At 50.2% G+C, this 20,935-nt stretch overlaps 1 protein-coding gene across 1 annotated transcript in view; it reads left to right on the forward strand.

Moving 5' to 3' along the window:
* SH3TC2 (SH3 domain and tetratricopeptide repeats 2) overlaps positions 1 to 19,616 on the forward strand; it is a 45,142-nt gene extending 25,526 nt beyond the window's left edge. The window contains exons 9-17 of the mRNA XM_054568210.1: positions 1,082 to 1,215; positions 3,520 to 3,561; positions 3,685 to 5,382; positions 5,490 to 5,670; positions 11,436 to 11,586; positions 13,486 to 13,608; positions 15,705 to 15,855; positions 17,648 to 17,844; positions 19,425 to 19,616. Of these exons, the coding sequence (XP_054424185.1) occupies positions 1,082 to 1,215; positions 3,520 to 3,561; positions 3,685 to 5,382; positions 5,490 to 5,670; positions 11,436 to 11,586; positions 13,486 to 13,608; positions 15,705 to 15,855; positions 17,648 to 17,844; positions 19,425 to 19,616 (2,869 nt within the window). The remainder of the gene's footprint in view (positions 1 to 1,081; positions 1,216 to 3,519; positions 3,562 to 3,684; positions 5,383 to 5,489; positions 5,671 to 11,435; positions 11,587 to 13,485; positions 13,609 to 15,704; positions 15,856 to 17,647; positions 17,845 to 19,424) is intronic.
* Positions 19,617 to 20,935: the final 1,319 nt, after the last annotated feature.

A 20,935-nucleotide genomic window follows, 5' to 3' on the forward strand; every position in this document is an offset into this window, starting at 1 on the left:
ACGGGGTTTAGTGAGTGCTGTGGAAAGGACCCCGGCTGGGGTGCGGGACTCGGCGGTAGTACCAGCTCTGCCGCTCGTTAGTGGTGCGACCGGGCAGTTCACGTTAGCTGCTGGTGCGCTTACCGCTGGCTTTCAAACTGTGTTTATCCGAGCTACGGGGACAAAGTGTAGGTGCCTCGTAGGACAACTGTGTATATTAAATGACGTAACAGTGTCCAATTGATAATAACCCCCCCCCCCCAACATTAGCTGCTATTAACTCCTGGGATTCTAAGTTATTTGTGTTAAAAATTGGATTCTGAGGTTAAAAAAACAACTTTATAAGCACAAGAGGTCTTAAAAATTGTTCATGCAGATACTGGATTGAACACTTTCCAAGGCACCTCTAGTTTTCAAGTTCTTTGAGTCTAAGACAAATCTCTAGTAAGCCAGTTCATTTTAACAGTTTATAAAACAGGGCGAATACAAAGATCCTTATTACCTATAATCATTTTTTCCAGCCTCCTTGTCCTCTCCCCACCCACTTCTCATCCTTAGCATGTTAGTGGTCTCCTGATGCTACGTAACACTGTTGTTTGTATCATGGAATCCGTGTCCTTGTGAAAGGTCCCTTGTGACCATAGTCACACATTGTGTCACCTTTCCCTAGTGTTTTCTTGTAATAACCTAACAAAGAAACTTCTTTTAATGGTCCCTTTCTAACCCTTACATGCAGGGCAGCCAGTTCCTGTTTCTCCCAGTAAAAATGGGTACCACATGGTCTCAAAGAATATGTGGAAGTTATAGAAGGGGTGTTGTTTTTCGTGAGGGATGGGGTTTTAACAGGAGGGGTGTGCTCATCCCCACTTTGTTCTACTCAGTAACACACAGCTCAGTTCTCCATGGAAGGCAAGATAATAGCTCTCATCCTTGGCCATGTAAATAAACACATTATGCAAGGGAGAGACAGAGACTGATTTCAGCTCCGGGCATAGGGGCTGATGCTTCTCTAGGCCCTTCACTACCTCCTCGGGTAGAGGGACAGGGGGTCGTGTCGGGGACCTTCCACTGACCTGTGTCCTTGTCTTTTGTCTCAATGCAGGAGCAAGAACTCTGCCTTTTTCAGCGAGGAGGAAAGATGCTCTCTGTGGGTCTTGGGAACTGACAGGACAGCTGAGTGCGCCAGCTTCCTCCGCACGCTTGCTCACACCGACATCACATCTGTCTACCGGCTTAGTGAGTGTTCCTCAAACCCCTTGGCAAGCCCAGGTTCCTCAAGATTAAGAGAGTGTGTCTAACAAGGAATGGAATATCTTCCCTTTTTATTTTTAAAGATTTTATTTATTATTATTTTTTTTTTTAGAAAGAAGGGAAGGGAGGGAGAAAGAGAGGAAGAGAAACATCAATGTGAGGGAGAAGTATCCATCGGTTGCCTCTTGCACGCCCCCAGCTGGGGGCCTGGCTGGCAACCCAGGCATGCACCCGGACTGGGAAACGAACCAGCGACCTTTCAGTTCACAGGCCGGCGCTCAACCCACTGAGCCACACCAGCCAGGGCGGGAATAGAATATCTTTAAATTCTAATGCCATCCATGAATTTGGGGCTACCGCCACTATTCAGTGATGGCCTGGGTCCTATTTGATTAGAAGCACTTTTACTTTAGATTTCAGACAATTCTGGATTTGGGTGGGACTTGTTACCTAGAAACTGTAAGATATGTTGAGGTCAACGCAACCAACTCTTGGGAGGTCAGCCCTATTTAGCCTTTCAGTCCAATCCAGGAGAAGAAAAGCTTCCTGAGTTGTGGCTGTGGTCCCTCCTTCCAGGACTGAAGTAGTCCAGGTCCCCGGTGATAAGGTGGGGGCATCGAATGTTACAGCTCTCCCATTTCACAGATTGGAAAACTGCGGACCATACGAACTAGTGCCTGAGCCTGGATTAGAACGGCCCGCCCCCATTTTCTGGTCAGCACAGTCCTTGCTTTCACATGCTGACCCTGGCACAAGCGACAGTGGATGGCTGAGGATGTCCAGCTTGGGTGGGTGCGGGGTCTCAGTGCCCGGCACAGTTCTCAGCAGAGTCAGGATGGCTGACCGAGCGCACGAATGACACTCCTTCCCTTTACTTTGGGGAGGGCCCCTTGCTCTGTGTCAGGAGGCCCATCCTCTTTTTGACGGTGGTTTGAGGAAGGGTTCTTGTTTCTCCTGCCTCTTCAGCGATGGTTATGCTGTGCCCACTTTCACGTGGCAAGGTTAGTTGGGGCACATTCCATGGGTACAGCCAGAGATTCTGCAGGAGGGACCCTCCAGTCCACTCCCAGGAGCAGAGGTGGGGGCCAGTGTCTTTCCCTAACACAAGGAGCATTAGTGAGGGCCCCCGGCTTGGACATCAGCACCTGCCCTGGCAGATCACACTGAGACAGGAATCCGAAACCATGGGTGCTGTCTGGCCGGTGGGAGCTGAGACCTGAAAATCAAAGACCACTTGGGCTGTGTCATGGGGCAGGGCTGGGCCATGTGCGCGCATCTAGGGTAGCTACCAGCCATTGATCCCGTGGTTGGGAGTGACCTTGGGGCAGGTTCCAGGCAGCTCATTGCCTGTTACCTAAAGACCAGGAGAGCAGCTCAGCTGGCCACAGAGCTGTGCCTTGTGGCTGAGCCGCTGCCCCTGGACCAGGGCTCCTGGCAGAGGGAGCATAGTCTTGGTGAGTTTCAGCTCTCCCCCGGCCCAAGCCCCGGGGAAGAAGTGCCCCTCTGCAATTCCTCCTCTAGAGGGGGCACCTTGTCACAGCTCACACACTGTTTGTGCTCTCGGTGGTCCCTGCCCTCTCAGCTCCCTTCCCTGGCTCCCACCGCCAGCCTTTCTCCTGCCAGTTCTATTTCATTCTCTGTCTGGAGCTCCTGCAAGTACTGCCAGCTCAAAATAGCTAGGACTGGGCTCAAGACAGTCCTTTCCCCTACCTCATCCCACTAAGTTACTTCAGAGAGCAAAACTACGACCCTCACACATCTTTGCTTTCTTTCCTTCATTGTTCACATTTGGTCGCCTTGTGTACATTGTGTGCACTACATCGGTGTCTGTTGAGTGGATGGGTGATGAGTGACGGGGGAAGGAAGAAGGAGGGATCTGGGACACACAGGAATGGGAGGCTATGCCACCTGCCACAAAGCGCACTGCACTTGGAGTTCCGTTCACAGCTCTGTCGTAAAATTGCTGGGAGGTTTGGAGCTTCAGGTTTTTTCATCTTCCCATCCCCACACCTCTTGGCATAGAGCTCATGTTTTCAGCTTTTCTTCTCTGACTCTGGGTCTCATTTCTACCTCAGTTCCCAACTGTAAAGCGAGTGGGTTGACTAAGATAATCTTCAGGTTCCAGCAACTCTAAACTGAAAGATAAAGGGAAGAATTCTCCCCAGTTCCTTAAAGATGGCTGATGGTCTGAAACGTAAACACAAGGTCTGCTAAGGGGCCACTGATACATCTGCAGGCATAGACATGTGGCCCACAGTGATCACAGGTCTGTCCTTTGTCTCTATCCAGGTGGCTTTGAATCCATCCAGAATCTTTCAAACGATCTGAGCGGTGAGTAGAGATCCTGCTGAACCCGACCTCCAGTCCTTCAGGACAATATCCTGTCCTCTTGCCAAGAGCCAGCCCTGTAGCTGCAGGAGCTTAGGGTTGCTCAACTCTGCCTGTCCCTTACAGCATCCCAGCCTGAAGGCTTCAAGGAGGCCCGGCCTGGGGGAGCCCGGGAGGAGCAGCGGGCCACGGGCTCCAGGCGGTCCAGCAGCTCCGAGGACTCCAGCCTGGAGGAGGAGCTCCTCTCGGCCGCCTCCGACAGCTACCACCTGCCAGAGCCAGATGACCTTGATGACCCGGAGCTTCTTATGGACCTGCATGCTGGTCAGGAGGAGGAGGAGGCTGAGAGCTTCGCTCCCATATTGGCTTTCCTGGATCACCAAGGTTACGCCGACCACTTTAAGAGCCTCTATGACTCTTCCTTCTCTTTCCTCACGTCTTCCTTTTATGGCTTCTCTGAGGAGGATGAGCTGGTGGTCTACCTGGAGGCCTCCAGGAAGTGGGCCAAGCGGACCCACAGGACCTGGGCCCATGCCCGGCTCTGCTTCCTCCTGGGCCGGCTGAGCGTCAGGAAGGTCAAGCTCTCTCAGGCCAGGGTGTACTTTGAGGAGGCCATCCACATTCTCGATGGGGCATTCGAGGACCTGTCCTTGGTGGCTGCTCTGTACATCAATTTGGCGGCCATCTACCTGAGGCAGAGGCTGAGGCATAAAGGCTCGGCCCTGCTGGAAAAGGCGGGTGCCCTGTTGGCATGCCTGCCTGACCGCGAGTCTAGCGCCAAGAACGAGCTCGACGTGGTGGCCTATGTGCTGCGCCAGGGCATTGCGTCGGAGAGCTGCCCCCTGGAGGCCAGGGCCTGCTTCCTGGCCGTCCGGCTGCTCCTCAGCCTCGGCCGGCACGAGGAGGTCCTGCCCTTTGCCGAACGGCTGCAGCTTCTCTCTGGACACCCTCCCTCCTCGGATGCTGTGGCCACCATCCTGAGTTTTCTCTATGATAAGAAATATCTTCCACACCTTGCAGTGTCCTCTGTCCGGCAGCGTGGTTCCCAGAGTGCCCAAGGGATGTCCCTCTCTATTTGGCATGTCCACCTGGCCCTCCAGAATGCCACCAAGCTCCTTCTTGTTCCCTCCCCGAGCTGGAATGAAGTTTCCACCCTGGCCTGTCCGGCCCTCCGGCAGGCACTGGCCGCCTGTGAGGAGCAGGCCGACTGGTGCATGCAGAGGGCCCTGTGCCTCATCCTGTCCAAAGTGTACCTCCAACACAGGTGTCCTGACGGGGCCATCTACTACCTGAGCCAAGCCTTGATGCGAGGGCAGATGCTGGGTGAGCAGGAAGCCTTTGAGTCTTCCCTCTGCCTGGCGTGGGCCTATCTCTTAGCCAGCCAGGCGAAGAAGGCCTTGGACATCCTCTATCCACTCTTACACTCCCTGAAGGACACAGAGAATGTCACCCAAAAAGGGGTGGTCCATAACCTCCTGGGACTTGCACTTCAAGGTGAAGGCCTGGTGAACAGGGCAGCCAAGAGCTATCTCCGGGCCTTGAACAGAGCCCAGGAGGTGGGCGATGTGCGTAACCAGGCAGTGACTTTGGCTAATCTTGGCCACCTGTCCCTTAAGTCCTGGGCTTACCAGCCAGCCAGAGACTATATCCTTCAGGCCGTCCGACTCTACTGCAAACTCCAGGCCAGCGTAGAGACGGACATGGAATTAGTACAGGTGCTTCTCTGGTTGGCCCAGGTCCTGGTGTGTGGACGCCAGCTGTCCGGTGGCCGCCTTTGTTATGAAATGGCATTGCTCTTCAGCTTGAAGCACCGACACTTAAAGAGTGAGTATGCCCCCTGCCACTGGGAAGCTTAGAGAACAGCGTTAGAGCACGTTTTTGCCCTTGTCCTGTCTCAGGTCATCTCATTCGTGTCCCTGCTTTATGTTCAGGTCAGCTTCAGGTCACCAAATCCCTCTGCCATTTCTACAGCTCTGTGTCCCCAAACCCCGAGGCATGTATCACCTACCACGAGCACTGGCTGACGTTGGCTCAGCAACTCAGGGACCGGGAGATGGAGGGGCAGCTGCTGGAGTCCCTCGGGCAGCTCTATCGGAACCTGAACACAGCCAGGTGAGTCTGGGCCTAGGGACAGTCCTAGAGACACCTTCCCTTCCTTAAGCAGAAACGCCATACTTTCCCTCAGGAAGTCAAGTCCGAAGGCCCGTGCGGTGTCTACGGCATCAAGGCGGAGAGCTGGGGCTTCACAGCTGTCACACAGCGCAAGCCCAGGGTCATCCGTCACTCATTAGCTGTGTGCTTTGGACAAGTTACTTGCTTTCTCCATGCCTTGGTTTCCTCATCGGTCAAAGGAGAATAATGATGGCATCTATCCTATAGTGTTTTTATGAAGAATAAATGAGTTAATTCACATGGAACGCTTGGAACAGTGCCTGATACATAGAAAGGACTCAGTGAAGTTGCCTATGTTACCATTACTTGTATGTTTCAATGACAACCCCTCACGTGACCGTGGCTGAGGATGCACAACTCAGAGAGGTGGCAGTTGTACCCAGGATGTTTCTTGCCTGAAGGCAATTAGTATTAGAGAAAGAACACTTAAAAGTACCTAAATCCTGAAAGCAGGGGTGTAAAACTTCGCGGTAAAGAAAGTTTGTTTGGGCCCTTTCCTTTAAGAGGAAACTGGAAATTACAAACCTAAGTTTATTTCACTTTTTAGTTAAGAATATTTAAGTTATAACTACAACTATACATTAAGTCTTGGAATAAACAACAAAAGAAGTGTTGATTATTTAGTTTGTGTTGAGCACAACAAGACATCCTCTGTTTTGTGATTGACTTTTCAGTAATCTCTTTAAAAAGGCTCATTTTTGCAAAAATATACCAAAACCTAACTGTTTTACCCGAAGGCTTCTTTTAACCCTTTAGTGTTTAAATTATTCTTAAAGTGCCATCTCCTGCTGATTTTTCTCTCCCGTGTCTCCTCACTGGTCTAATCTGCTTGATCTCATTTGTCAGTGGCACGTGGCCTGCAGCTCTTCTGTCCAACAAGCCTTTAATTTATTCTATTCAATTCTACATGGTTTCCAAGATGTACAATTTCATTTTGCAACAGATTAGCATTGTAGCATTGAATTTACAATTATGAATGACTTCTGAAATAGAGCAGAGATAATTACTAGTGTTGAGCAGAGAGAGGTAGTTAAGGAGAAGCTAACGAAATTATAATTTTGCTTTTCTAGGCGATGTGGTAATCTGGTAACCCTAGGCACCCGGACAATCAGATTATAAATAATCAGATAATGACCCGCCCCCATATCTTCCTTTCCCTCACCCTTTCCCTCTCTTATAAGAATCAGGTATCCTGCAAATCTCCCAATATCTATGCCTTCAGTCCCAGGAGGGGAGTTTTCAATCCTTGCCGCATGTGAGGGGACAGGGAGTCTGGCCCCAAAGCTGTCCTTGCTTTCACCCCAGGACACCCTAGGAGCTAGGATGAGCCTGGAGTGGATCCAGGAGTCAGGCTTGAATTGACCTAAGAGATGAAACAGCCTTCATCAATGGTGCAGCATCATAGGAACGAGCTTTGGGAAAGGTGGGTTTAAAGGACTGCAGCAAGGGTGGCAAACGTGTGTTGGGTTTAGCGCCACCTCTCACTGTGTACAAGCTCCGTTTCCGACCAGCCGTGCTCCTAAGCCTTCACCTGCCTCACTGCCATCCTTTGCTCACCAGCTTCCCTCCTGCCTCCAGCCGTCAAAAACCACCAATATCTTAAGGGGGAAGCCAGAGAGAAAGCCCTGGACGTTGTCAGCCCAGACTGCAGAGGCCTTATTTAAGCCCGTGGGAAGGACCTCTGTGCTTCCGAGGTGATGGGAGTGAGAGAAAGGAGGCGAGAAGTGGGTCTGCAGTCGGTCCAAGAAGTGACTGGAGGAAGAGGGAAGCCACCGAGCTGGGAGAGAAGCAGCCAGCACTAGAGCAGGAGCCAGGAAGTCTGATCCCGCCGTGAGCTGGTGCTGTGCCCTCAGACAAGTCATTTCTCCTCTTGGTCACCCCATTTATAAAGTTAAATGGAATGAGGTGCCTTCCGGTTCTAAAGTGTTAAGTCTAGGGCCAGCCAGCTACACTGTTCTGACACTGGCAACAGCCCCCTTCATACCAGAATTCCTGCGACCTCCAAAGCATCTTGAATTCTGGGGACAGACTCTTAAGGTTGTGGGTCTTCTTAGAGGACCTTTTTGATCAGAAACCTAAGCTTTTGGCTTTTGAAAGACTCTGCAGTAGGTTCAGAAGGTCATGATGTAGTGACAGAAGCAGCACATGGGCAGACACCATGTCTGGCACAGCACTTGGCACAGATCTGGAAAACCTACAATACATATTTGTGTGGGTCAGCCAAGTAGTTAACCACAGGAGTCTCCCGCTATCCGCGGTTTTGCTTTCTGTGGTTTCAATTACCTGTAATCAACTGTGCTCCAAAAATATTAAAGGGAAAATTCCAGAAGTGAACCAGTCATAAGTTTTAATTGTATGACATCCCACTCTGTCTCCCTCCATCCTTCCTGGGACTTAAATCATACCTTGTCCAGTGTATCCGTGCTGTGCATGGCACCTGCCCAGAGTCACGCAGTAGTCCTCCCGTTTGTCAGATTGACTGTAGAGGTATCACAGTGCTTATGGTCAAATAATCTTTATTTTACTTAACAATGGCCCAAAGTATAAAAGTAGTGATGTCGGCAATCTGTATATGCTAAAGAGGAGCCGTTTCAGTGCTTCCTTTAAGTGACAAGATATGTATGTATAGCAAGAAACAGTACATATATATAGGGTTTGGTACTATCCACAGTTTCAGGGATTCATTGGGTGTCTTGGAACGTAGCCCTGGTGGATAAGGGGGACTACCGTAGTTATTTAGTGCAGTAGTCAACTAGTTTTAGCTCTTACATTTAAGTCAATCAGCCATTTTGAGTTAAGTTTTGTATATGGTGTGAGGTAGGGGTCCAGTTTTATTCTTTTGCATAAATACCAGTTATCCAAGTGCCACATGTTGAAAAACTGTTTTTCCACGTTGAATGTTTTTGACACCCTTGTTTAAAATTAATTGACTATAAATGTTCTTTGCTCCCAATGTTTTCATCGCCTCAGGCAGCAGCAATATTAAATAATTGCTGCTGATCTTTTGGACAAACATCCCAGGGAAAGGGTATTCTACACAGAGTGAACTCTGAGTTGGGTTAAATAAAAACAAGCCCTGTGAGGAGAGGTTTTCAGGGAACTTCCAAACATGTCAAATAGTGACAGTTCCTTGGGGGTCGGGGGCTGGGGAATTCCAAACTCATCGTGTCCTTCCCAGTGTCTGCCTGGCTGCTGGTTTTCCCAGCTACTGTGGCTGTGAAGGGTTTGGTTTTGAAGGCTGCCACTGAGTGGAGAGGGGTGCCTCTAGAGCAAGTTAAAAAGCAACAAAGCGCACTGTTTTTAACAAGATTCAGCTGTTTTTCTTGAATAAGTTCTCCTCAAATTGTTGCAAGCCCTTGGTTAACTTCCAAAGTTCTGAAAATTTTTGTGACAATTTTTGCCAGTGTTTTCATTGGTTTTATGGCAGAGTGGATATGTGGAGGTCTTTCTTTAGTCTGTTGTTCTGGAAGTCGATCCAGATTAGGATTCTTAATCGTAACATTCTATAATTCTATGATCTGAGATTCTTCTTGGTATAGTTGGGAAAAAATGAACATCTACTTCTGCTTCTTTACCATCAATATGAGTGACACTGAGAAGACGACCGTGAAGCACCTTGGGTGACAGAGGAAGCCTCCACAAACATACGGTCATTCTCCCTTTAGAGAATGCTCAGTTTATCAAGAAGAACATGTTATAAGGTCATATTTGTTTAGCACGTATAAATCACCTGCTTCTACAGATCACTCAAGGAAAAAAGAGAACAAAGACCAGTTAACAGACATAGAAAAACAGGTGTTCCCATGCACCCGGGCAATTACCGTCAGTTAGTGCTAAGCTTCCTGGTGGCTGAAGGAAAAGGGGAAAGCCATGCATGGTCTCACTGTCTGATAAAAGAACATAAGCAAATATATCTGTCGGAGCAAATTTTTTCTTGGCACTGATTTCTAGGGGGAATTTGTTAAGTGGATTTTGATGTAATGGACACATTTTCTTCAACTGAACTTCTCCCAAGGGATTTCCATTGTTCCAATGCTCAAAGCCACAGCAGGCAAAGGCAGGGCGCACACATGGGTGAGAGGGCAGGCTTCGGCCAGCCTGGGTTGGAGGGAAGGGAAGGAACACCAGCAGCTAAGGGGCAGGGAGGGCTTCGTGAAGCTGGGAGCACTGAAGCTGCCCTTGAGGGACAAGTAAGATTTTGAGAGTGAAGAAGGGGAAAAGAATGGAATTTTGGGCAGAAGGAATAGCAGTAGCAACGGAAATGTGGGGAAGATGGGGTCATACTTGAAAGACATCATGTGGGTTTAAAAGGCAGAGTTTGATGTTCATCTGGACATGGGTACGAAGGGAGAGAGGGTTTTAGTCTGTCGCCCGGGGGGGATGTGGAGCTTGGGAGTGGGAGGCATTTGCAGAAGGGCTCTGGATCTGCCCAGTGAGTCCCCATCGTGAAAGCAATAATCACAATAGTAACAGAGGGCATTCAGCGCGATGCACTGTTTACCAAGCAATGTGCAATCTCAGGATACTTGTACGAGGTAGGAAGAGTTGTAGCCATTGAGAACTAAAGAAGCCTGGCTTGCGACCATGATGATTCTGACTGAGTCAGTCTGAGATGGTTCTGTGAGTCTGGGTTTAGAATAAGCTCTCTGGGTAATGCTGAAGCAGGTGGGCTGTGAATCAAGTGTTGAAGAATGTGGGTGTTAGGGATAAGCCTTGGGCTGGGACTCAGGAGAAGGGAGTTCCGGCCTTGAGTTTCCTCCTAATGTGCTGTGCAACCTGGTACAGTTACTTCCCATCTCTAGGCCTGTTTCCTCTGTAAAATCAAGGGGATGGACTAGGTCCACAAGTCTCAACCGAAGCTGTACAAAGGACTCACTGTGGGAGAGCTTTGACAGAATGCTGGTGCCCGGGACACACTGCCTGAGTGTCCCAGATGAGCAAGGCATGTCCACACATTGAGTTTGCCTGTGCCTATAGGTTTAAAAGGCTTCCAGGTTATTCCGATTGCTGCTTGAGTTGAGAACTACACCTAGATGGTGCCCAGCACTCACTCTTGTTCTAGAATTCTGTCTGTGCAACGCTATGTCACCTATGCCTTGTTTCTTCTTTAGTCCCTATCGTGAGGAAGAGTATCCTACATAAGACACTTTTTTCCAGATAATTACAGAATATTAAAGCCTTTTAAAACTTTTACTCTTCTTTGATCCTTCTTCTTAAAACACGAAAATGTTTTTGCAGATTGGAAGTCACCGCTGTGGTCACTCGTTTGTGCATTTATTCAGTCAATAGGCATTTGGCATCTACTGTGTGTTAGGTGCTTATGAAAAAAATGTTAATAGTGCAGTAGAAGGATGGGTGGACCACTGGTCAGTAATGCTAACGATTACTAGTGTTTAAATATTCACCAGGTGCTCACTCTGTGTTAGGCACTGTTCTAAGCACTCTAGTTTCATCGTTACATTTAATCCTTACAACGATCTTCAGAGGCAGGTACAATTATAGCCTCGAATTACAGATGGGGAAGCCAAGGCACAGAGAAGTCCTGCACTTTCTCAAGATCACGCGGCTGGCTGAGACAGAGCCAGGGTTCAGATCACGCCTGGACCTCCCGGTGTGGCCTCACAGAGTCTCAGTTTCTTCCTGTGCCAAGGGACTCAGAGCCCTTTTGACACCTGACACCTTCTGAATCCGTGTCTGCCCCTCAGGTCGCTCAGGAGGTCCCTCACCTGCATCAAGGAGAGCCTGCGGATCTTCATCGACCTCGGGGAGGAAGACAAGGCTGCCGAGGCCTGGCTTGGGGCGGGGCGACTGCACTACCTCATGCAGGAAGATGAGCTGGTGGAGCTGTACTTGCAGGTAGGCCTCCTTCAGGGCTCACCTGCTGACCTGGGCCTTTGGGGAGGCAGCGGTGCCCTCCGGAGTGACCATCTGGAGCTAGAGAGAGGTGATGTCCTCTCCTTGGGAGGAAAGCCAATGCTGGGCTGCTCCCGGATGCAAGGTGGAAACCAGGGCAGTCTGGTGGGCTGAATACAGGTGGCGAAGGGTCAGTCCCCGAGTCCATACAGAGGTAAGCTCCGTGAGAACGTGGTGGGAGACTCCCTCACCTGCCGTGTCACGTACGTCCATCTTTCCAAAGCTTGACGCATACTCTGACTTCAGGGTTTGGCTGCAAATTGAGGCAATGTTGATGTGTGGGGAGTATTAACAGTATTGTTCTCAAACTGTGCTCTTGTTACCTGAGCTCTGTAGAGCTCTAGTAAGGATTAGGTATATCACTTGCATAGTAAATGCATGTGCATAGTAAGCAGTAACGAAGTGCTGGGACTTAGTAAGTGCTTAGAAATGAATGCTATTTCATTATCATCACTATTATCTGCCAATACTGACATTATGATGGTATATAAGATTTGTTCCATCAAAAATATGCTTATTATCTTTTCTTCCCGTTTCATATTTTCTTCCTTTTTACTCCCTCTTACTCCATCATTTAAATTTGCACAAACTCACTTGGATGGAGACTGAACGGTAACATTGATTGAATGCTTATTAAGTACAGGAGACTTTGGTAAATACATCATGTGTATGATGTAGTTTAATCCTCATTACAAATGCAGCAGGAGTTTCTACTGAAATTCCCATTTTACAGATGAGGCTCAGTGAGGCTGAGTAACTTGTCCCAGGTGATACAGCCAGTAAGTGGTGAAAACAGGCCACTGGCAGCGTGACTTCAAGCTTTCACTCCCAGACTATCCTGCTGTGGCATTTTGGAGCTGGCAGGAGTGTCAGAGAGCAGAAAATTCAGTCTTGCCTCTCAGTGTCCGGGAGACGGAGGCCCGGGGGAGCCGTTTGGGTTGTTCAAGGCTTGGCGGCGGAGCCTCCTGACTCCAGGCCTCCACTCCCCGTCCCTCTCTGTGTAGCTGCACAGGCAGCAGCAATAGCGACTCACGGGCCAGAAATGGTCCCAGGCCCACCCTGCCCCAGGCCGCCATCGAACATAGAGTTCTGTAGGTCCTTCCCACAGAAGAGAATCATTCTCTGCCTGAGGCCGTGTGGGCCCCGCAGCCAGGCTGCTGGTGCTTTGGTGCATTCTTCACCCTTCATCTTCCTCACCACATTTTCTTTCGGTGCAACGTAAAATAGCTCGCTGGAGAGAAAGAAGCCAAGGGGGCTGGGGAAGGGTATCGGGCTGGAAGGCACTAGCATTTGTTTGCCACTAACTGCTGATGTGAACGTGATGTTTCTTAGTATTTCTTAGCCTCAGTTTCTCCATCTGGAAAGTGCAGCTGTTAGATGAGAGCAATGCTTTCCAAATCCCAGTCATTCATACATCAGGCTCACTGCTTTGCCCTGTCTGTGTACTGTTTATATCACTGTTTACTTATTTTTCTTCGACTTAACTTCAAGTCAACTTAGCTTTTTACACTAAACAATACTATCGGAAATCACAGGTTTTGATGTATTATTAATCTTTTTTCTTAAAACACATTAAAATAATTACCTATTAAAATATAAAATGTTTTTTCTGCTGAAAGTTATTCTAGGGCCATCCAATGTCATCTCTCATACAATGATGGGGATGTGCTGGACTAGGAAGTCTCAAAGGCTTCCTACCAGCTCTGTGAGTGTGGAGAGCAACTCAGGATTCTGGGGACGTCAGCAGAGGGTTAAACTAGGTGGGCAGGATCTCACTTCTGCCAGCCCTGGGGACCTTTGAAACCCTTCTCTCGCTTTGACAGTCATCTCTGTCCCACCCAGGCAGCCATCCAGAAAGCCCTGAAGTCAGAGGAGCCCGCCCTGGCTCTCAAGCTCTACGAAGAAGCCGGAGACGTGTTCTTCAACGGGACCCGCCACAGGCAGCGCGCAGTGGAGTATTACCGGGCAAGTCCCAGGCTGGGCAGTGTGTCCCGCCAGACCCTGCAGGGCGCAAACGTGGAGGGTGGGGCCACATAGGTTGCAGCTTGGACCCTCCTTCCCCTCTTTTGCTGGTAATTCTTTTTTTCCTGTTTGTCAAAGTAAGAAACGTCCAAGCCTGGAGAGAATTTTTATGAGTTTACTGAGCCAAACTGATGACAATTCCTGAGAAGCAAAATCTCAGCAGATTGAGAAAATGCTCCAGAGAATGGCCGTGTCGCAGCTTATTTTATACATTAGAGTCGAAGGAGAAGATGCAAGGAGGGTCACCTGAAATCCACTGGGGGTGCATGAAGGGGGTGGGAGAAAGCAAAGCAGGGGAATCTCTAGGGTTGGATAAAAAGTAACAGAGACACATTTCTTTTACATTGGGGGGTACAGGGTAGCCAGCAGCGAACATGCACAGCCCATGGAGCCGGTATGAGGGGGGACAAGACAACAGTGAGGACCCTGTGGCCTGCTGGTGTGTGCCTGAGCTCTGGGGGGCCTGGGAAAGGGCGTCACTCTGACGTTTCAAAGGCATGTTATCTTAGGTGCAAAAGGACAAAAGACAGACTCGCTTAAGGTGAAGATCGACCTTTGCCAAGAAAGCCGCAGGCCTAGGAAGTGACTGCTTGCCATGAACCACTTTCAGTGAGGAATTGTTATGTTCGGACCGCCCTATGTGGTTACTTTTGGTCTCTGAGTTTGTAGGACCCGCCATGCGGGCCTCCCCTGAGCTTGCAGCCTTAGCATGTGGCTCCTTTCTCGTCCACCCCTTCTACCTCCCGGGCCCTCATGCCTTCTCCCTCTTCAATCTGTCAGGATCCCAGAGAAGGAACTGAGAGGCTCTGTCACTCTCAGGCTTGATAACTTATTCTTCCTGGGAGAACAAACTATAATAATTACATCTCTTGGGTGCATGGTACTCTATAGTTTGCAGCACACTTACGTGTTTACCAGCACGTTCCTGCGTGCCCCTGTGGCATGGTGGGAGGTGACTGGCTCGTGGATGAGCACTTTTGTTTGACTACATTTTTATCAAGTGTAACACCAGCTCATCAGACCCATGATTTCACAGATATTACTTCAAAGAATGAGGCAAGATAACACAAGGGAATTGATTTAAGAAATAATACTCATTAAATAAATGTCTAGAGGTTAAACAGATATGTCAGAAATCATCATTTTTATCACTGATTGAGGTTGGAAACATCATTATCTTATCTAATCCTAAAATCTCACTTATTCAGGTAGTCATGCACTTGCTTGTTCAATTGATTATTCAGTCATCAAACATTTATCAGTCACCCGCTATGTGCCAGGCACTGGATGAGAAACACATCTCTGTTGAGGTGCTCATTGTCATACGCATTTCTACAGGCGAGAACACAAAGGCTCAGTGAGATGAAGCGACCTGCCTAACATTCCATCATAATATAGATCACAGAGCTGGCCACTCACGGGGCGTTCTCATACCACGGCGCGCACGTGTGCTTTGGAGATCAGCATTGTGTGTGCAGAGGAAGCGTGTGGCTGGAAGCTGAATAACTTTCCTGCTCTCAGCTGTCCCAGACTTTGGAGACCTGATGACCTCCAGTTCTTCCCCCTCTAAGAGCTGGGCAGAGCAGCCAAGAACAGGGACCAAGAGAGCGAGCTGAGAAAACCCATGGGTGGAAACATGACAGATTCCCCTGGTTTTAGCCACTGCCACCCCCCAACCTGTCAGCAGAATGTGAGCCTCGTAGAGCAGTGATTCCCAACCCCTTTCATCTCCTGGCACATAAACTAATGACTACAATTCTGCGGCACATCAAAAAATATTTTATATTTTTTGCTGATCTGACAAAAAATAGGTATTATTTTGACTCATTCACACTGGACAGGTATTGTTGTGTTCACTGTTGTCACTTTTCCAATTTGACAATCTAAGGGAAAAGAGGTCGGTGCCTCTGACTGAATAGTCAGGGGGTGTATGTTTTAAAAATCCTCGCGGCGCACCGGTTGAGAATCGCCGTCCTAGAGTATGATATATGTCCTGGTGGTTCCTGGGAGACTAAGGTTCCCTGTGCCTCTCTTCTCAGGCTGGGGCCGTCCCCTTAGCGAGGAGGATGAAAGTGGTGAGGACTGAGTTGCGGATTTTCAACAAGCTGACGGAGCTGCAGATCAGCCTGGAAGGCTACGACAAGGCTTTGGAATTTGCCACCCTGGCGGCCAGACTCAGCACAGTCACAGGTAGGTGGTCCTGTGTTGAGTGGCAGGGGCCAACACTCCCCAAGGAGACGCAACAAAGCAGTCCCAGCACGGGCTCTGGGCTCAGACTGCATGGGTTCGAATTCTAGGGCCGACTGCAGGGAGACCTAAAGGAAGCAAGCCACTGAAGTCTTGCGTTTGTCTCTGGCAGAGGAGGATTAAAACTAGTGCCCATCTCATGCAGTTCTCATGAAGTCCACTGAGAATCCATGTGAACCCTACAGCACAGCACCTGGCACATAATTCGTCCTCGATAACTGCCGCCCATGCTGCTCTGTTACGTTGCTGTCGGTGTTATTGCGTGAGGACGGGGCGAGTGGTGTTTTATTCCGTACACAGGTCATGCCCCTTCACAAAAAGACTGTGCCCTAAATTTTTAATTGGTTGATTGTTAGTTAGTCAAATGCATTTTTTTCCCCATGGAATTGAAATGTAAATGAAGGTCAGAGTCTTATAAACGAACTCAGTATATAGCCAAAGTAGTTTGCATTTACCACAAAAGTTAGTGGGAGACATTGCAAGTCATTAAAACAGAAAAAGGGCAGAATAAAAAAAAGATTGAAAAAAAACAAACCCTCCTTTCAAATGCTGGTGCTGAGGGAAAGCGGGTTTGATTAGAGAAGGCTTGACTGCACGTAGAGGCAAATGGAGCCTTCTGCGACGATGCTGGAAGGCACTTCTGGGCATTCTCAAGGGCATGAGGGGTGGGTGCTCCTGGACTTTATTGTGTCTAATTGCACTTCAGAGCTCTCTCTCCTCTTCCTATCTTTTTCTTTACTTCAAAAATCTCTGAGTGACTGTCTGCTAATCCCAGGAGAGGCCTTCCTGCCTCTGCCCTCCCCCCTCCCCCCACCCCGCCAAGCCCCGCAGCTGCCTCTGGGAGCCGGCGTAATCCTTCCCTGGACTGGACCCTGCCGAACGCTGCGCGGAGGCAGGCTTTTCCCACCCTTTCACGCACTTCCCTGTGACTGGATTTGTCCATATCAGGGACTATTCTCTCCCTTGGATTTTCTATTTTATTTTGGGCTTTTGACCCTTTGAAGCTCAAAAGAAATGTTTTCAGATTGTATCAAGCAGTCACCTTGCAAATATTAAAAAAAGTAGCAGAAGCCATCGTGCTCTTTAAAAAGCCACCTTGTATTAAAGGAGATACAACAAAGCCACCAAAGCCGAAACAACAGGACCTGGACTCGGGAGAACGAAGGCTCTGCGGTTTGGGCTGCTGCGGCTCACCTGAGCCCCGGGCTGGGGAAGGGGCCGCGCTGGCCGCTGCTGGGGCGGCCCCGGGCTCTCTGCAGAGGGACACGTGTTATACAGGCTTGTTGAAAGTCCTTTAATTGCAGCAGACATTTGTTTTACAGAGTTATTTCATTGTAAAGAGTTCTCAGCTATTCCATCAAGCTGGTCTTGCCACCGTGTCCTGTCACAGGAATTTGGAAACAATTACTTCCAGAACCTTGAGTTAAAGTGTCACCTGTAATAAGGAGAAAGTTTCCTTCAGGAGTCACCCCGGAAACCCTTGACCAGCACACCCTCAGGGAGCCCTGTGTTTTCTTTTGTAGCCCTGCTCCTGGGTGAACCTTTGCTTTTGTTTGTGGGGTTATTTAAGACAATAACCCTCAGCAGGCCAGGGACCTCTTCCGCCTGTTTCTTCTGTCCCAAGCACAACCCCTGATACCTAAGAGACCCGTATAGAACTGTACAGAATGAATGAGGGAACCAATGAGGTGAGGCGTTGGCTGCCGGGTATTTCTCTCCATCTTCCAATTCCTAGGAGACCAGAAGCAGGAGCTGGTGGCCTTTCACCGTCTGGCCACGGTGTACTATTCCCTGCACATGTATGAGATGGCTGAGGACTGCTACCTGAAGACGCTGTCCCTCTGTCCAGCCTGGCTGCAGAGTCCCGAGGAGGCCCTGTACTATGCGAAGGTGTATTACCGCCTGGGCAGGCTCACCTTCTACCAGCTGAAGGTGAGAGCCAGGCTTCCAAGGTCATGTGAGGGCTGCCATTCAGCTGTATTCTTCCCTGACCCTGAGCCTTCGGGGAGAGCCGAGGTGGCCCAGATGGGGAGTGGCAGGGTGGGGAAGGATTCCCCGGGGGCCCGGTGGCTCTTTCCAGTCAGCCCCCCTGGAGACCTCAAAGATGTCTCCCTTCTCTGAGGACAGACCCTAGTTCCCCTTTCTCCTTGCTCTGCTCTGACTGCTGTGACCGGTTCGTCTCTCGGGAGCTGTGGGCACAGTGCCCACACCTGAGAGCATCTCAATGGCTTGTGAAAATTTGCGATAGGAGGCCCAGATCAAAAGAACTATAAGCTCTAAAATTAAAACCAAAATCAATGCCTCGCTATTATAGGTAAATGCTTAACTGTTATAAGTAAACGAGTCAATTGCAACTCATTGGAAAGTTATATAAACTATATTTCAGGAGAAACCTGGGTATATGTTTGACATAATGAGGCGTAGGGTCTTCGAAGGCCTTAGTCCCACTGTCTTGCTTCTCTGCTGGGGTTGAATCTAGAGCGTATTTTCCCAGCTACTTCTAGAACTGTGTTGGCGATTTGGAACCCCCGTACATCTCTGGTCCTCCCACCTCGTCCCCAGACAGGGGCGCTCCCTTGCCAGAGGCCCTGTCTGCTCCAGTGCAAGCCTTCCTCTCTCCATGCTGGGGCTCTGAGCTGCGCCTGTGTTTGGCCCTCAGGGGATCCTCGGGGCAACTCTGCTGTGTCCTCATTTGCCAGACCTCGTCTCTGGCCTGAATTAATTACTGAGTTATGAGGGTTAATGGGAACCAGACATTCCTGTTTGAGTCTCACCCAAAGACGCCTCTGTTCTCGCCCCCGCCGGGGAGGGGGGGGCGGCTGGGTAGTGAAGGACTCCCCTGCCGTCTTGACTCTTAGGCGGGCGGTTCAGGGACAAAGTATGTGATCGGATCGTATGGACTGAAGGCTCCAGGGTTTGCCAAGGGAAGAGCTCGCTTAAACTAGCTTTAGCAAAAAAATAAAAAGAAAAATGAAAAATAAAAAAATAAAGGCAATCTGTTGGCTTAAATAAGGAGTGAATTTAGTTGCTGGTAGTTCTGGATGCTGGCCCTCAAATGCCATCCTACATTTCCCCGCTTCCCCTCTATCTCTTGGCCCTGCCCGTCTCTGCTTCGCTGTTTCTTGGTCTCCTTCCCCTCTCACTAGTGGCAGGCTCAAGCCCACATCTAAGAGAGTAAAGGACCATTTTATTTGCTAGATCACACTGCAAGGCCCTGAGGGAGGACTGGGATAGGTCAGAGAGTCACTTATGCACCCCTGAAGCTCTGTGCCCAGCAGTGGCGGGGGGGGGGTTGGCTGGCCCTGGCTAAGGTGCCACCTCTGTGCTGCTGGGAGTAGCGAAGTCCCAGGCTGCGGCAGAGTAGGGAGGGGCCCCCCGGCAGCCCCAGCCAGGAGAATGGATGGGAGAGCATGTCGGGCACACGGTAGCCAGGGCTCCCGGGACTGCCTCCCAGCCTCTCCTGGAAATGTTGGTAATGCTGTCTCTTCTTTGCCCCCACGCCATGGCGTTAGGATGCCCACGATGCCACTGAGTACTTCTGGCTGGCCCTGGCGGCAGCGGTCCTGCTGGGGGACGAGGAGCTGCAGGACACCATTAGGAGCAGGCTGGACAGCGTCTGCCAGAGCCCCCTGTGGCTCAGCAGCCCCGGCGGGCGCTCCTCAGAGAGGTCGCGATGGCTGAGTGGCGGGGGCCTGGCCCTCTGAGGAACAGTGTCCCATCTCGGACCAGTCGCCACGGCCAGAAGTTGCCCCCCTGCCTTAGGCTCCTGGACAGTAACCGGAGGGCCTGAGTCCTCACCTGGCCTGGCCCCCTCGTTTTATGGCGGGAAGACCGCAGTCCAGAGGGAGAGGGGCTGCCTGGGCTGGCCACACGAGCAGCGCGTGATGGGCCGGGATTAGGAACCTTACCAGTGGACGGTGGCCCTTCCACAGAGGCGGCCTCGGAAATGCGCTTTCTTGACACACAATCCTCCTAGAGAAAATGAAAAACCGTGCTCCTGGGGAACCTAGGCCCTTCCCCAGGGAAATCAGGAAGGCACCAGAGAGAAGGCAAGCTGATCGGATTTTGTTCCTTCACTGACTTTGCTCAGGGAAAGACCCCTCCCCCTGCCAGTGGAGAAACGTGGGGACTGGTGGGGCAAATTCACCGCACTCAGCCCAGAAGACGCAGCCTCCGAATGGCCCCTGGAAGGCACGGGCCATGAGGTCTAACGTGGATTTGCTGTGTCCATCCTGCCCGAGGAGCCCCCAAAGGCTTCCCAAGGGCCAGGGCCAAAAAATTGAGCACTAAGAAAGCTATGACATAAATTACATGTAAGTTGTGTATATTATTAAATATTGCCTACTTACATTTACACACATTTGTCTCCTTTGTCATACAGAGAGATGGGATGGGAGACTTGAAGGATGGGTGTTGTAATGATTTCAGGGTAACTCCTTGACAAAGCATTTCTGTTGGCTACCTATCGCTGCACGGCACACGTAGTGGCTGGAACATTTATCGTCTCAGAGCTTCTGCAGGAAGGCGGGAAGCCAGCATGACTTAGCTGGGCCCTCTGGCTCAGGGAGGCTCACAAGTCTGTGATCAGGGTGTCGGCCATGACTGTAACTTCCTCAGACTCGGCTGGGGAAGACTCCACTTTCAAAGTCACTGGCTGCATGTTGGCAGGAGTCGGCTCCTTGCTCCCCACCGGCCAGAGGCGGCCCAAGCTCCCTGCTTCGTCACAGCGAGCCAGTGAGAAGAGCGAGAGGAGGAAGTCACGGGCTTCTTATAACCTAATCTCAGAAGTGACATCCAATTAGTTTTGCCTATTCTATTTGTTATAAGTGAGTCACTCGGTCCAGCCCACACAAAAAGGGTGTGAATACCAGGAGGTGGGGATCATTGGGGGCTGTTCAGGAGCTGCCTATCGCAATAATTCGGATTCACTGGGTCCAGGAGTCGCCCCCGGCACACGTGTTTTTAATGAGCAACCCCAGTGCCCCCGAGGCGGGTGCCTCGCCCCAGCTCTGCACTGAGGGTC

The sequence above is a fragment of the Pteronotus mesoamericanus genome, unplaced genomic scaffold (assembly GCF_021234165.1).
Source record: "Pteronotus mesoamericanus isolate MK-2021 breed Mesoamerican mustached bat unplaced genomic scaffold, CSHL_Meso_final contig_2, whole genome shotgun sequence".
NCBI lineage: Eukaryota > Metazoa > Chordata > Mammalia > Chiroptera > Mormoopidae > Pteronotus > Pteronotus mesoamericanus.